At 41.2% G+C, this 17,896-nt stretch overlaps 1 protein-coding gene across 5 annotated transcripts in view; it reads left to right on the plus strand.

Moving 5' to 3' along the window:
- plekha6 (pleckstrin homology domain containing, family A member 6) overlaps positions 1-12,597 on the plus strand; it is a 92,215-nt gene extending 79,618 nt beyond the window's left edge. For 3 of the 5 annotated variants that reach the window (XM_083667745.1, XM_083667747.1, XM_083667748.1), the window contains 4 exons: positions 880-1,038; positions 1,290-1,442; positions 1,940-2,073; positions 2,845-4,465. In XM_083667745.1, the coding sequence (XP_083523871.1) occupies positions 880-1,038; positions 1,290-1,442; positions 1,940-2,073; positions 2,845-3,115 (717 nt within the window). In that variant the 3' untranslated portion in view covers positions 3,116-4,465. Of the gene's footprint in view, positions 1-879; positions 1,039-1,289; positions 1,443-1,939; positions 2,074-2,844; positions 4,466-4,488; positions 4,597-9,968 lie in introns of those variants that run through there. The other 2 variants (XM_083667746.1, XM_083667749.1) reach the window with 1 other exon arrangement.
- The last annotated feature ends 5,299 nt before the right edge of the window (positions 12,598-17,896 follow it).

Below are 17,896 nucleotides of genomic sequence, written 5' to 3' on the forward strand. Positions count from 1 at the left end.
TTATGTCACGCTCCACCAATTTACTGTACATATCTATGACTGGATCAGTGGGGCGGGAGGGACAAATGGAGAGGACTATAGGGTACTATTGGGTATCCCTGAGTCTCAATTTACAGACAAACTTCTTCTTCTTGTATCAATCTTAGTTTTAAAAGGGAAATATCTATCGGATAAGGAGAGGCCTTTAGATAATTAACATTTTGTGAAGCAGAATCAAACTCTTTATGAATTTGATACAGTCAACCCAAACAGAGTTAATGAGGATTTTTATACTGGCATATTTTCTGAAAAATGAATCCATATTTGTATATACAGTTCCTTGTGTAAGTAATGGGACAATGAAGCATTTTTTTCTTTCTTTTGGCTCCAAACTCTAGAAGTTTACTTTACAATTACTGTGAGGTTAAAGTAGAGATTCTCATATTTCATGGTATTTGTATACATACTGTACTGGTTTCACCATTTAGAAATGACAATACTTTTTATAGATAATCTCCCTATTTCAGGGCACCATAAGTAATGGGACAATTTAATATAATGTCCAAATTAAGCACTCATGTTCAGTTATTGGTCACCAATCCTGCAATAACTGCCTGAAATTGTAATCCAATGTGGGTACTTTTGACTCTGTGCCATGATTTAATGATACGGTTTCATCTGCAAACCAGAGAGTGCACGCTCATACCTTTTCATAGTATAATTCATGAAATGTGCAGCCCCAATGGCTTTGATTACCATGATATAATCGCATTAATAATGCATCAACCTAAAGTAATCCCATTCCATTTCTATACAATCCCATGTTGGCAATGTAATACAGATGGGCACAAGTCAGGTATTCATCTAAAGATATTCCCATGCCATTCCCCTGTTTCCAAGGAGCGTCCAAAGAGTGCGGTTTTCCCAGCAGAGGTGAAGTCCAAGATGAGTGTGGAGGAGCAGAACGAGCGTATCCGTAGGAACCAGAGCAGCTCCGTGCGGGACAAGAGACGCAGTCTAAACCTCTCAGGCAACCAGTCCACAGCCAACTACAGAGTGGTACTTCAATATTTACCATCACATTTACATGACTGCATGTAGCAAACATTCTGATGGAATAATCAGGGTAACATAGGGTGAGATGGGTGATTATTGATTTGATGGTGGTGATAATGGGGTGTGAAGAACTAAGGATAAGGAGCCCTGGGCTCAGTCTGGCAGGTCTCCCAGGCCCTGTGTTGATTGGCGGAGCACTGGGTTCTTCCCTTTCAGTCCATTTTCTGATTGGTTGTCTGTGTCTGTGTGTCCAGGTGAGACGGCGGCTGACGGCCCATGAGGTGGACATCAAGGACCTGGAGGCTGCAGTACGGGGCGAGGGGGTGGAGTCACCCCGACAGGAGATTGCCCGGCTCAGACGGTTACAAATCGAACCTGACCACTACGACCTGGACATCAGCAAAGAGGTAAAGGGGCGGATCTCTATTCACAGGACTGCTACTCCCGTAACAAATCTGGTGCGCATTCACAACGTTGTGAAACTTGAAACTTTCACCACATTGCAGATAGAAATGTAGAGTGTAGAGTCGGTATGTCTCCCCGTTCTACATAATAGACACTCTGTGCTTTTCTTATACTATACACAGCATTTATGATTGCTCTGTAACCTTTCACCCTAAATAGACCACACACCAACCCATTAAGTGTCAGGAATGTCAACATGGCTACGACATTGAAAGTATTGCATTTTGGAAGTGTTGCACAGTGCTTTCCAGCCCAAAGACATTTATTGGGTTTTTCAAAATAGTTTTACACATGAATGAAAGGAAACATTTCAAAGGAAGGCGGATATTGTTGCACAATTACCATTTTATAAGATAGACTGTTGGTTGAATAACGGGCTGAAAAAATAAAGGGAAACCGAACTTCCTCCTCTCTAACTATGGCTCTGCTGTATTTTCAGCTGTTGGCGCCAGACAAAGTTTTAATTCCAGAACGGTATTTGGACGTGGAACCCAACACGCCCCTCAGTCCAGAGGAACAACGGGAGAAACAGAAGAAGGTGGAGAGGATCAAGACGCTTATCGCCAAATCAAAGTAGGACACTCACGTCACTGCTGTCTCACACACAAGTTAGCGTACACACATTTGTCACCAGACACACACTACACAAAGTCAGACTTACCTGTAAATCCTATTTTAGTAGCCTGGGCGTTTATTTACTTTAACCACAGAGCACAAGTGTTGGAGACAGACTATTCCTGGAGACTGGCGGTTATTCTGTTACCCCAGCGGCTGTTGCCAAACTGCTGCTCAAACCCGCGAGAGACAGAGCTAACCATCATAGCCTACTAAGAACACATATCCATCCAACCCAGATTCATAATTTATTATCGTTTCCATACAAGACTGCTGCAAATGATCTGTCAGACTGTTGAAAATACTGTTATTGTCGTACATACTGGTAAACAGTTAATTTTGACACAGCATTTTTTTTAGGGATAGGCGCTAATTTGCTTCAATGTCATTAGTGGCGTACTGGAGACAGGCGTTTATTGGTAGTTGGTTTTATGGTAGTTGGTGTAAAACACAACAATAAAGAATTTATTTTAATCCTCTGTTTCTCCCTGTGTCCTCTTTCTCTATACCCGCCTTCATCTGACCTTCTTTTACTCACACCCACACTTTCTGTCTCCCATTCTCCCTCTCTAACCCTAACCCTTTCTCTTCCCTCCTTCTATCTCTCCTTCACCGGACTCTCTCTAACTGCCTCTTTCTCTCCCTCTTTCTCTCCCCCTCCCCATCTCTCACTCCTTCACCCCCACCCTCCCTTTCTATCTCCCACCCCATTCTCTCTTACCCCCCCAGTCTGCAGAACGTGGTTCCTCTGTTGGACGGGCCGGCCGAGGGAGGCAGCCACCAGGCCACCAACCCAGAGCAGCAGCTCCATGAGCAGGAGAAGAGGATCGAGATCTCCTGCGCCCTGGCTGCCGAAGCCTCACGCCGCAGCCGCCTGCTCTCCGGTGAGGACGCCTGCCGCGCCACCACCACCACCACCCCGATCCCATCACCGACCCTGCCGCCGCGGTTACCGTTACAGAGCCCCACCCCCCTGCCACTGAGAGGTCTTCGGCGATGACTGGCACTGTGTCACAACACCTACTGAGCCCTGTCACCCCACCCCCCCCCCACCCTCCGACACACACAAAAACAGTTTCTGAATCATCAATCAATCAAACATTCACTCACTCACTGTGTGCAGAAAAAAAAAATATCAACAATCCAACGCTACCAACAGCCAGGGGTTAAAGTGGGGGTGAACATGGTGGAACAGCCTCTAAGAATAACATGTTTTTTTTTAAACATACAGTGTCAAATAATAACGGTATTTGAAAATAGCTAGAGGAGTATTCCCATCACTTTAACCCCTGGAGACTTCTCACTATCAACTGTCTGCAATACACTCCACTGTCCACTAACTAAACCCAACCAGCCACACCCACACATCTCTACTACTGTGACCTCTGTGGTAACTTATGTAACATGGACATTGAACACCAGCTTGTCATCGTGTTCAATGCAGAGTCCAGCACAGCCATGGGTCAAAGTTTTAATGATATTGAGTGATAGTGCTTGCTCTACTCCAAAAGTCAGCAATGCTCGCGGCTTTGGTATGTGCAGCCGTGTAGGTAATTGTAGCCGCATGTTCCATTGGAAAACAACAGCTCCGGTGGCGCGATGCCATTCTTGCACGAGTGTGAAAGGCCTTTTAGTGATGAGCTGCCATGTTGTTGTTTGATTTAAAATGAACTTAAATTAACATTTGGTTTCGTAAGAGACAGTCTCATGACAGTTTTGGTGATCATTTATATAAATCTTTCCATTATAAACATGAAAGAAAATACATAATGACAGGGGAAGGGTATAAATACACAATGGCCTCCTCTCCAGGCAATGTTTACAGCTTTATTAGCATCTGCTACCACCCGCCTTTCGTCAGCACATTACCATAAGACCATGGCTTTGGACATTCATTACAGAATTAGCAACAGCTTTCTTCTCTATTTATCTTCAGAAAAGCAATAAATTCATCATGAAAAGCATCAACATATCACCATGCCCTCATCATGTGTTCTGCTAATTTCTATTGTCACACAACATAATCATGCTATCTTATATTAGGATATTGATAAGAAATGTGTATCTTCTGAAATCTAATTTCCTTTGTCAAAAGAATCTCACATTTGTAGCTGCCGCCTAACTGTAGATCCAGATTATTATGTTGTCATATACGGTACATATACAGTACAGTACATTTACTTGCTTTCTCAGTATTTTTACCTACATGTTTAGACTCATATTTCGACTATGTTTGGGGTGATGTGATTGCACAGTCTCCCCTCTTATGTCAGCCTCACACCAACTACCCCTGTATTGCTTCACATTCGCTTTGCTTTTCGTTCTCCTTGTATTCACGTCACACCCCCCCCCCCCCCCCCCATTCCATTCCAGCCCAGTGCGCCCCCAGCCTCCCCGCCTCCCCGACCAGCCCGGCCCCTCCCCCTTCCTCTGCTGACTTCTCCGACTCTACCCACATCATGAAGGTGTGAGTCTGTGAAGGTGAGTCCCCGCCCACTACACAGCGTCCACCAACCACACCCTACCTCCCTTTCTCTTAACTACACCCCCTCCTCTCACTCCCTCTATGGTCCCTCCCCCCAACCTCTCAACCTTCTCTTTCACTTCCTGGTTTTTGGTTTGCACAGGCTTTTCTCACATTCAAAGCCTGATTTAAAACTGGTGACTCGTTTCCTTCTACCGGCCCTTTGATGACTATCTAGAGAGGACTTGCTCCTGGTCTGAAATTAACCCATAGTCACTTTCTGATCGCTTCTTGACTTGTGATCACTTGAACCCTCATATATCTGAAAGCCTCTGACAGGTACAAGCATTATGATTACAGCTTCACCTTGCACTCTGACAGCCAGTTTCCGCCACACTGCTTACACAGCACCATATCACCTAAACCAAGCCCTAAGCTAAGGTGTGAAGGGTTTGGATTGAAATGGTACCCAATGGATGTAAAATGTACAAAAAGCAGGGTTAAGCAAGGAGTAATGGTGGGCTTAGTCTTCATGTTTTGATGATTCAGCAGGACATGACAAGGAAGTGATGTTGTTTAAATGAGAGTGGTCACAGTGGATTAAAATGGGAGGCTGTCGACCATCTGCTTTAATACACTGAGTCAGAGATTTGGGGCAAAGCTGTTTGTCTCAGTTTTGCTTGGCCTTGCTTGAGCCAATCAAGCACTTATTGTAGCCCTGAAAAACGCCAATCTGTCAAGACTGTCATGGGAAATGATGCTGTCCTTTCCCATCAAATGTGCATGCCATCACATTTAACATATGGGTGAAGAGGGTTAGTGCTGGCTGTCAGCAATTTACTGTAATTAAATCATATCTAACGTCCATCCGGAACTGGGATTGAGTACTGACCTATTTCACCTCGGTTGGTTTTTAATTATTGAAAAAGCTGCATGTGGAAAGCCACTGGTCACGTCTTTACTTCTGAGCAACTAAAGATTCCAGATCAAGGGCCTGCAATGCCTGGTCACGAAGGAAAACCTCACACTAAAAAAACCCCACCGGGATTTATTTCCTTGGCAAAAACAACTCCAGATTTCTGCCTTACTTTTAAATTTTGGCAGAGAAACCAATTAAATTACACTGCTATTTGAATCTGTTCTGGTTAAAGCCTTTCTAATGGCAGAGGACACAAATTGAATGCAGACTCACAAAAATTGGCAATTCTTTGAGACACTTTGAACTCATTGTAGTAGGCTTTATAGAATTATTATTATTGAAACCTTATTTCGCAGTTTGAGATTGACTTGTGGTGCTGTCGGAATTATGGCTAGCTGTTCATATAGCACACACACGCACACACGCACACACACACACACACACCACACACTTATATAACCTATAAAATATGTACAAACAAGTGTTTGTTGTTGTTTACATGCTGATGGTACTCACATGTGGAACCACTGCTATTTTCGGGAATTTCATTGTGAACTTGTACCGAAATTATAACCATGCATAAGTATGTTCGCTTCAGAACAACACATGTTGGTTGTACTGTGGCTTATAAGCATTGTTGTGACAACTGAGATTCGCCTCAATGACCACTTTCGAACGTTGTGGGGGACGCCTCCTGTGTTCTTGGAAGGATCCTTAGCAGCGATTGGCCGAAACTGCTTTGGAGCGGTTGACCAAAATGAAGCAGCCCTAAGAGCTGTTCTGTGGTCAAATAATCATTTTTAGAAGCACATGAATAGAGCACATGTCAGTAAGGCAACCCATCGGCGTACAGATGTATTTCTTCTCTTGCTTTTCAGTTTCAGATCTGAATAATGTCGGATCTATGAATATATTGAGAACACCAACATCTTTTGTTGTGGGCTAAAGTCTCTCTCTCTCTCTCTTTCTCTCTCTCTCTCTCTCTCTCTCTCTCTCTCTCTCTCTCTCTCTCTCTCTCTCCATTCACTTCAATTCAATTCAATTCAGTAAGCTTTGGTAAGACGTCTTACATTGCCAAAGCATACATATAGGAACTTCTACATCATCAATGACAGAAAGGTAAATAATGATATAGAATAAACAACAACAGCAACATATCAGTAACAATATTAACAGTGGCAACCATAACAACTCCAACTAGTAGGCCACTAGTTTTGTTATGGGTTGTCATTCCACAGGCAGTCCCTAAGGTCCCTAAACGTATTTGGCTGCCAATTTGGAGCAGTGTGATTTTCCCCCAATAGGAATTTGTTTTCACTTTGTCTTTTTGTGTGTCAAATTTATTGTGCTGTGTAATTTGGGGTAAGAATGTTGCTCTTATTTCTGCATACATAGTATGTATTGCAGTGTAGGAAGTGGAGCTCTGTTTCTACCTCTTTCTTGGGGCAGAGTGTACACAGCCTGTCTTCCCTGAGTAGCCAGGTCTGCCTGTGGCGGCCTGTTTGTACTGCCAGGCTGTTCTCAGTCTCTATATAGCTAATGTCTTCTTCAGTTTCTGGTCAGTCACAGTGGTTATTCTGTCATATACTGAACTATGTTGTTTCTTTGATGTCTCATTCCAATAGGTGATATACTTTTCTTTGTTTCAATTTAGTTGGGCCAGATTGTTGGAGTACTGTGCTGAGGCTTTGTAGGGTTGAAAGGGGGAGATGAACTGAGCCTCAGGACCAGCTGGCTATGGGTTTTCTCTATGTTAAACTCTTAAAATTTGAAGGGCTTTGTAGTGGTACTGTAAGAGTGGGGATTGCTTGATTTCAGATGATTCTAACATTCTGATGACCTTTTTACATATTAATTAGAAATTAGCCTAATTCTGCTCTGCATGCATTGTTTGGGGTTTTCCTCTGTACTCTTAGAATGCTCTTATAGAAATCTACATGCAGTTTCAATTGGGTCCCATTTGGAACATTTTTGTTGTGCAAATGGACCCCACACTTCACTGCTGTATAGTGCAATTGGTTCAATGACTGATTTGAATATTTTGAGCCAGATTCTTTTTGGTGTATTGATTTGGATAGATGTCATTGCATAGAAAGCTCTTCTTTCCTTGTCTTTCAGTTCATTCCCAGCCAGGTTGAAGTTGCCTGTAGAGCTGATTTTTAGTCTGAAATATGTGTGTATGTGTGTGTGTGTGTTTGTGTGTGTGTGTGTTCTATGTAAGTGGAGCCCAGTACAACACATATCGTTTTCCCATCTGAACCCTTTTTGGAATATCATAATTGTAGTCTTTTTCTGGTTGACTGTCAGGGCCCAGGTGTGACAAAACTGTTGCAGATGATCTAGTTGCTGCTGTAGTCCCTTCTTTGTTGGGGACAGAATCACTAGATCATCTGCAAACAGGAGGCCTTCCATTTTAGAGTCGTTCAGAGTGAAACCAGCGGCTGCTGATTGTTCAAATGTTTTTGCCAACTATTTAATATAGATATTAAAGTTGGGCCGATATTGCAGCCCTGTCTCACTTCACACCCCTGGGATGTGAAGTCTGTTTGTTTGTATCCCATTTTGACAACATATTTGTGGTTTTTGTAAATTCTTATGATGAAATCATATGTTTTCTCCGCAAACTCCACTTTCAATTAGAAAAAAAAGACCCTTGTGCCAAATTGAGTCGAATGCTTTCTGGAAATCTACAAAGCAGAAAAAAAATGTTGGTACGAATCCAATTTGACTTTTACCCAGGACATTTTGTTCACTGAGGAATTTTGTTGCTGTTGATGATCGAACAGAATATCTTCCCCAGGTTGCTATTTACACAGATGCCTCTGTAATTGCTTGGATCAAATTTGTCTCTGTTTTTAAAGATAGGTGTTATCAGTACTTGATTCCAGATGTTGGGGAACTGCGTTGAGTAGTTTGAGGATTGCAGTTCTGAATTTATAATCTTTGTGTTTTTTTATTGTGTTCAGCAATCTGTCAGCATCACAGGCGTTTAGGACGTCTATTTTTGCCAATAGTTTTTGCTCTGTAATTGGTAAATTTAGAGGGTTCTAGCTGTCTTAAGTAATTTGTGGTTTGTCATGTATGTCTTTTTGGCCGAATTCATTGTAACATTTCAAGTTTTACAAGTTTACAAGTGATTCTTCCATACATGCCTGTTAGTGAATTCTTCCTGATGTGACTTATTTAGAAGTTCCAATTATTAAAATTATCTGGTGGTCATTGGGGCAAGTTGCAAACTGGAACGATTGTGGTCACCTTAAAACAAGTGGGGATTACAGACTGGGGCAGGGAGAGGTTGAATATGTCCGTGAAGACATCTGCCAGCTGGTCAGTGCATGCTCTGAGGACGTGGCCCAGAATGCCATCTAGGCCAGCTGCTTTGCGGATGTTGACACCCTTGAAAGCCTTCCTCACGTCAGCCCTGTCCTCGCAAGCAGCGAAGGCCTTTATGGGGGGCTCGGTGTTGTTTCCCTCAAACCGAGCATAGAAGTTGTTGAGTTAGTCTGGTGCAGATCTCCATTTATAATCTGTAATCATCTGTAATCCACACCACATGCCTCTCACATCAGTGCCCTGGTACTGTAATTCAACTGTTGCTCTCACGTCTGTCGTCATGAAGTGCTTTGAGAAGTTGGTGAGGTCACTTCAACTCCTCACTACCTGCCACACTGGACCACCCACTTCAATTTGCATACCACCCCAACAGATCCACAAATGACACCATTGCTTTCACCCTGCACACTGCCCTAATACCATCTCAACCCCCCAGGGCTGTGTGCTCAGTCCCCTGCTGTACTCCCTGTTCACCCATGAATCCATCATTGCTCTATCGTTGGGACATCTAGAGGGTTCTACTTGTCTTTTATGACTGATTAAATAATTTGTAGTTCATCATGTATGTCTTTTTGGGCCGAATTCATGGTAACATTTCCATATCATTTTTCAAAGTGATTCTTCCATACATCCCTGTTTTGGACAGCCAATTGTTCCCGATGTGGCTTATGTAGAAGGTTCGAATTATTCCAGAAATGGTTTGAATCAATGGATCCTCAATTGCATTGAACTGATGTCTGACATGCTCTTTTTTTGTCTGATGGTGTCTTTCAATGTCTCCCAATTTTGAATGCTCACATCTTGGTTGTCCAGTCCCCTATGGTTTTAGCTGGACAGATTCCTGAGTGCTTTTCTAATGCTTCTGCAGTCAGAATTGTACCACTTTTCAATGTTTGTGTTTCTGTATTCAGTTTTTGGTTCTTATCTTCAAATCAGATAAGGATGCCAATTTGTCAAAAATCATTTGTATGTTTCCTCACTGTAGTATAGGGACTCTGATGGGGGGGGATATATGTGATACATTTTTGTCTGTGGAAATAGCCTCCTTTTTAATTTGAATCCAAATGAAAAATTCTCCTACTTTGATTAATTCTCTCTCTCTCTCTCTCTCTCTCTCTCCTCTGTGTCTCCCTTTAGCACAAGCCCTAGCTGCTGTTAAGTTCGACGGAGCGTCCTTCTGAGGATTAACTGGAGAGTAAAAAAAAAGAGAAAACCCCAAAGAAACTGCTTTTGTTTTGTCTCCCAGACCGGTGTATTTATCCAATGATCTACACAACAACAGGAAGAGAAAACAGGACACTGTCAGAGGAAGTGAGCAAGTTGGCTACAAGTGGACGTTCTAAACCCAAATAATGGAGAGACTGAAAGTTCACTCTTCCCAACTCCTGAGGGCGCTACAGCAGGGCCCTCCACTCTCCCTCTGTCTGTCATTCACTGCACTTACACGCATCTTCTTCTAGGCCTGGCAAAAAAAGAGCTTCGTATAAGGGCAGAGAACAACGCAAAACTAAAGCAAACAAACCATAATGTTGCAATTCTCACTATTGATGCATTTGACAGAGAGCAAGGAGTGTGTATGGCACTCAACAACACTCTCCACCATGCTACACAGCGTATCTCCGTAACTCAGCTCAGGGCGGTATCTGGATTTTGGACTGTATTCTGGACCAAACGGTTCAAGGGTCGGACTTTCTGTACGTGATGAAAGGCTCTTGGTTAAGGTGAATAGTGAAGAGTGCGGTGGGAGCTGGACTTCAGGAACAAGGGATTTGGGGAGGGGAGAAGAGTTTCTTATTGGTGCAGAGAGCAGCAGAACTAATCAGAAGCATGTTGTGCTAGTGTAGTGTAGCAGGAGAAGGTCACATACTGTAGGGGGAGGCTAACGGAGAAAGGTGTCACACCGGCTGTGTTTAGTTCCTGGTTCCACAACCTCTGACACCCACCCCCCCCCCATTCAAGCTACACATCCTCTACTCCCCCTTTTGCTCAACGCAGGGTTCAATCGAACCTGTGTATATGTGTGCACGCCTGCAGGGGCACCCCTGCCTCACTCGGAAACCACTGTTCGCTCTCTAATAACTGCATATATGATATGTGAGTAGCCCTCCTACCTTTAGCATTAAAGCCATTGGACTCCTCGTGGTCCTCTCACTGCTAGGACCTTACTTCAGTGCTATGTGAATACCTAAATGTATGAATATAATATAGAATATATATATATATATATATATATATATATATATATATATATATATATATATATATATATATAGTATGTGGGAAAAAAAGAAGTGACCTTAGAATTGTAAGTCTGCTAGTTGAAACACTTGGTTATGTCAAGATGGGCCAGCAACTTGCATTACAGCCAACTAACAATAGTGTACACATATCATCATCAAATCTGTCATCCTATACCTGTAGCATTCCCATGATACATGATCATACAGTGCCATGTACAGTACAGTACGAGTCTGAAATATTAGCGTGTTTGGGGAACGGGTTTATGTAGTCATGTTTATACCTCTCAAAATCCACACAAATATTTTTCTATGAGCGAAATATTTCTGATATGTGATCAACCAGTTTTGGTCACATTTTGATATTATCTTATTGGCTAAAGCTATATTGTAGAGTACAGGAGACGTTGCCAACTCATGTAATTCAAGATTAGCCATAAAGACATAAAGGATAAACAGTTGAGGGTGGGTGGAACTCATAATGGATTGGATGGAATGACCAGAATTCTAATTCTATGACTCTTCCCTCCCTCCAACAGTCAACATCTGCAGTCAGGAGTAAGTGATGCAGTACAGAAATGTGTTATACACACCTTGTCTCCTCCTGTGCAAGTTGTTGACCCATCGTGTGCGTTTTTTGGCTTTCTCTTTTGATAAGGAAAATCCGTTGTTCCCTGTTAGTGTCTCCAGATTTCAACTGTGGCCTCTGTGAAAGTGAATTGGAACTTCCATACTGCATCCCTTCATTTCTCCCTCCTCACTATCCACCCACCTCTCACTCTCTTTCTATCTTCCGCCCTTCCATCTATCCCTTCGTCTGTCTCTTGCTGTCAAAGTGGCTCAGAAGTTATGTTGTTTCTGTATAGGAAAGCTATATTTGCCCATCTGTTTGATAGAAAGTGAACAACATTTGTATACACAAAGCAGTTTATCAATCTCACTTGGCAAAAACATCACTGGTCTGAAGAAAATAGTTCTATTTTTTCTTGTTTTTGAGAAAGGGAATAGTAAGTCAGAAGATGCAGTAGATATTTTTTATACGCATGGGTATTTGATGACTAAAATTATGTTTCAGTCGACGGTTACATTTGTAACAGTAACAGTAATCAGGAATGTTTTGCATTTTTCACAAGATTGGGGAGAAAATGATTATTGATGAAATATTTTTTTAATTTATTGCTTTTGAGCATTGTCTTGAAGGCCCAGGTTAAAGATGATTTTGAAAATATAGGTATTTTTGGAGCAATTGGCATTGGATGCGTTGAGAAACGCAAAAAAGCCAAATAAATGGTGTCCAATATTTGATAACAAATGTAGCATTTATGGCTAACGATGTTAGGGAAAGATTTAGCACACTGGTCAATGTACATATTTCCAATTTCAACTATATCTTACTATTAACATTAACTGTTGCTATTTTGGGGGAAATTACACACAACTGCTTGAACTATGCAAATAAAAATAAATGAAAAATCAATATGCTTGCTTTAGGAAAACCTTCTTGCAATAAAGTGAATGTATACAAATACTATGCGTTTCTCATTAGATGCTTACAAAATTCCCCATTGTATTTTGTAAGGAAACAAGACATCTCGCTGATTTGAATGATCAACATAATCATGAATATTACAGCTGTTCTAACCGTGTTATTGACACTGATTGATATTGAGTATCACTGCCAAAAATAATCATACTACTGAGGATGATCGCTCACTTTTGCTCTTTATCAATATCCCCTTACTGACTATACAGACTCTGTTGTATTATTGTGTATGTCTGGATAAATAAAATTGAAAACAAAGATGGACTGGATGCCTAGAAAACAGTATTACATGAGCTGGAATTTTAGTATGCCTTTCTTCGAGACTTGAGGAAACATTCTATTTGGCATCATGGACATGGTAGGTCAGATATGGTAGGTCAGAGGTCAAACCCATCATTGCCAGGCAACCATTAATAAACAGCTTGCATGGTTAAAACTTGCTGTATTGTGCTATCAACACTACTCTACTGTACATCACAGCGAACTCAATTATAACCTCTAATGAAGTTAATTTGGATTAATGTAAGGTAAGCCAGTAACTTACAGTACCTGTTCAACTTTACTGGGTTTTGGCAGTGTTACAAATCAGGAGAGTGCTATTTTGGCACCGAAATATCCCAGACATTTATGTTTTGAAGAGGAATTCGGAAAGCATTATTACTGGCAATGCAAAGGCTACTATACTGTAAGGAAATGCCATTTTACCAGTTTGTCTTATGGGATTTAGCAGAGTATGACAAACACAGCATTGGAAAAACTAGTGGGAGTCGACTCCTATTTTGAGAGGGAGAAGAATCAATTCCCACTAGACTCTCACAACTCTGACTCCAAATTCCACTGCTAATTTATGTCCTGAAGAGAATGGCAAATGTTCTCCAAATGCATCACTAGCCCTTTGAAATAGTTTTTTTAAGCACTGCAATCCTGAATTTTTTTTATTAATTTTGGGGCAGTGTGCGAATTTTGAAGTCAGAGTCGAGAAAGAGTAGACTCCATCAACTCTGAAAGCAGGAGTCGGAGGCGGGGTTGACTCCAAAAATCCTGGAGTCGTACACCACTGGGAAAAACCACTCCTCACTCACAAGGATTTGTTTACCCTCCGTCCTCTGCTCTGCGTCCACTTCCCCGCTCTGCTCCCATGCTCTCACTGCTCGCAGGGAAAATGGTGCCGCTCAAGAGTCGCTCCTATCCATTTTATGCTTTACAACGTCATTTACCTTTTTAATGAGAGTCACCATCTCCTGTGACCATCTATTGTGAACACATAACTAATATTACATTTGAAGGAAGGAAAACCGGACTATATTTGCTTTGAAGTCGCTGCCCTGGGCTTTTGAGGTGAGCGGTAACGGAGTGGAAATGGAGTGTGAGAAAAAGCCAATGCTCCATACAAAATATCCTCGCTCTGCTCCCTACTTAGCTCGTGCTCCAGTCCACTCACATGCTCTGATGCAACTGTTAAGGTGTTACTATTCAGAAGGGTGCCATTTTTGGTACCACAACATCCAAGACAATTATTTACAACATTCTCACTGGCAATGGAAAACCTATAAAAACAATTGGTCCTTTCAGAAGAATGTTATTGTCTTGCACCGTTTGGTTTAATAAATTACTTTGTCTTTGTTCTGCTTACTGGAAGACCCAGCGCTGTCCTAGACTCAGTGACTCAAAACAGCTGGACCTGCATAGGGCATTGTTTATGAAATGTGATTCATTTCAGTGTATAATATGGTCATTTTGGGTGGAATCTTAATTTGAGATGTACTGTATATATCCATGAAAAATGTTGTGAATCACAAATACACATTTTTCTCTCTATTATACTGTCGACCACACAATTTCATGCAAAATCAAAGTCAATTGCACATTTCCGAATCATGTTTGAAGGTTTTTAAATCACAGTTATAGCGTGGATTTTGGCGTACGCACCATTTACCATCAAATCTGTGCCTACAAATGTTTTATGAATGAGAAATGCCATTGGTTGGCCAGAGAGTCCACAAACGTATATTCCACGGTTTCATTAATTAGCTGCAGACTTTGGGGGGACTGATGAGGATCAGCTTTGACCAGTGGCTATGGGATTATGATATGAACTGGCAGTACACCTCTAGAGGGCACTGTGAAACACAATCACCTTCTTGATTCAAGAAGCAGCGCTCTTCTTTTTCTCCCTCCCTCTCTCTCTCTCTTACACACACAAACACACTCTATTTCTCTCTCTCTCACACATGCATGCATGCATGCACGCACACACACACACACACACACACTCTCCCCCACTCCCATTCCCACTCATACTCCCACCATCCCTTCAGGTTGGAGCAGGTACAGTACTTGAGAGTGAGCTCCCATACTCTGGACCCAGTCCCGTTGCTTTCCCAATATTTTCCTCTGCCCAGGAAATGGAGAACCCCTGTGGGCTGCTTTATTTCATCCGCCAAGGCCCTGTTGAAAGGATCCACAGCTTTGCGTTAAATGTTGCTTTAGTGAGGGTTACGTGTGTCCATGCCCTGATCTTTAACATGGTATTTATGACCAGGTTAAGATGGGGACAAGACCTTGTTTAACTCTCTGTATGGTCTTCTAGACAGACACTCCATCAGACCCAGAACTAACCATGTTAGGTTGCTTTGAATTAAGTTGTACATAAGTTGAATTTATAACATATAACACAATAACGATACAAGTAACTAACATGAAATTTAATTTGACCAGTTTCTTTGTATAGCACTGTAATCTCCCTCCTCTTATGCCATTTCAGTGTAGGCTTATTGGACACATACATGCATCTTACCAAAGTGGATAAACTACAGTAGGTATACTTGACATAAAGGCCACCGTGAAGTGTTGTGTAATGTTATTAACATTACATTACATGTTATTCAACTACTTGTTCTCACAAAGCCCTCTGGTTCCATTAGAACCCTTTCCACAAAGAATATACATCTATTTAACACCAAAAGGGTTTTTCATGTTCCAACGTTTTTTTTTTTTAAAGGGGTTCTCCTACAGGGACAAGCCTCACGAGTGTGATGGGGATAATTGTCCAAGGGTCCTTACAGTGGCTAGTGAGTGGGAGTCAGTCATGCAATCAATAACCTCACATCCAAGACCATGTAATGTCTCTACTGTCTTTGAATAGACCAGGATAATGCTAAAACAATCCATCAGCCTCAGATCTGTGGAAACAATGAATGCATTGATCATGATAGTGCTGTCTGGGAAAATCCAATCAGCTGATAACAAGCAACAATTTGTCAACAAATGCAATCAATTTCACCTTCACTCTTTCATTGCGTTACTCAATGCCTGTCACTCCTATTTCTGAAGACCTTATGCAGCATGATGACACAGAGAGCATACATTTCTATTCATTTTATTCAATCATCATCAATACCAGGAAAACCTGTTTAAATAAACGACCCCTTTAACAAGGGATACTGTACTTGGGGTTTATTCAGGAGGAAATTATGTCTCAGAACATCAAGAAATACAGTGCCTTCGGAAAGTATTCAGACCCCTTCACTTTTTCAACATTTTGTTGTGTCATAGACTCAATTTAAAAAGGTTCAATTAAAAGAATTTGCCATCAATCCACACACAATACCCCAGAATGACAAAACGAAAATACAGAAATACCTCATGTACATCAGTATTCTGACCCTTTGCTATGACACTCTTAAAATGAGCTAAAATGCAAAAATGTCATTAACAAATCAGTCAATAAGTTGAATTGAGTCCATCTTAATGCAAGGATAATAGTTAATGTATTTTGGAATTAATATCTTTCTTTTTATAGGGTCTCTGATTTTAATAGGAATCAATTGTGTGGATCAGGTTGTCATTACAAACTGAGCAAATGGAGAGGAACAAAACTGCTCAGGAATGCGACCCTGAGGCCTGGGAGACTTACAAAAATATACAGTTGAATGGTGGAGAGGAAAAAGCACAGTCGATGGGACAACATCATCTCAGCCAAAATTGGTCTATAACCAAGTGGCCAAAAAGAATCCCTCAATGGAAAATAATCTGTCTCATATCCATAATTGTGTTTGCAACAATGAATTCAGCAAAGAAAGTGTCTGGAAAGGTTTGGTGCAAATCCAGTACATGCAATGCAGTTTCCGCACCATCTCTCGTGTGAAGAATAGTGGTAGCTGCATCAAGTTATGGCTATGTTTGTCACTGGCAGGGACTGGGGAGTTTGACAGGACCAAGAGAAAATTATGAAATTCGCTGAGTTGGTAGTGACATGACATCTTAATCTACACAGTGTGTAATTGATTCCTATGCAAATCAGGGACCCTATAAAAAGAAAGATATTATATTCCAAATGAACTACATGAACATACATGAACTATTATCCTTGCATTAAGATGGACTCAATTCAACTTACTGAGTGATTTGTTAATGACATGTTTGCATTTTAGCTAATTTTAAGAGTGTCATAGCAAAGGGTCTGAATACTTATGTACATGAGGTATTTCTGTATTTCAATTTGAATAAATTGACTGAAATTTCTAAAAACCTGTTTTCACTTTGTCATTCTGGGGCATTGTGTGTGGATTGGTGGCAAATTATTTTAATTTAATCAATTTTAAATTGAGTCTATAAACCAACAAAATGTGGGAAAACTGAAGGGGTCTGAATACTTTCTGAAGGCACTGTACCTTGCATAGAACAGACATGCTTGTTCTTTAATGTATACATTACAATACATCTGCAACATATCAGAATATTGTGCTCTCCAGCAACTCCGCCAGATCCAACAAAGTAACACATGACAATCATACTGAACATCCAGATGATACTGTATGCAATGAAAACAGATCCATCAGGCTTATTTATTTATTTATTTGTATTTATTTATGCAGGGAGTATTTTTTTCAAGAGAGCCCTGCTGACAAAGGCACGACGGAAACAAAACAAAAAAACAAAACAAGAAAGACATTTCAAACTAAATTGTTAAAGAAATAAAAAGTTTGCAATTTAAGTCATACAATGAACCAGCAATTTAAATTGCCCCGGGAGTGTGAACTTGTCCTTTAAATTATTCCATAGGGGAGTAGTCTGAGCATATTTCAGCCTCCCTTTGTATGGTTAATGTTTATCTAACATGGCTCTGACAGCACAGTTCAAAGGTCACTAGCAGAAAAACAGACAATTCTAATGTAATTCTGACAACAAGGAGAACCGGTGTGGGGGAGTGAAGGAGAAGAGAGAGAGAGAGAGAGAGAGAGAGAGAGAGAGAGAGAGAGAGGATAAGTTAGGACACAGACATC

This window comes from Argentina silus (assembly GCF_951799395.1).
Source record: "Argentina silus genome assembly, chromosome: 4".
Lineage (NCBI taxonomy): Eukaryota > Metazoa > Chordata > Actinopteri > Argentiniformes > Argentinidae > Argentina > Argentina silus.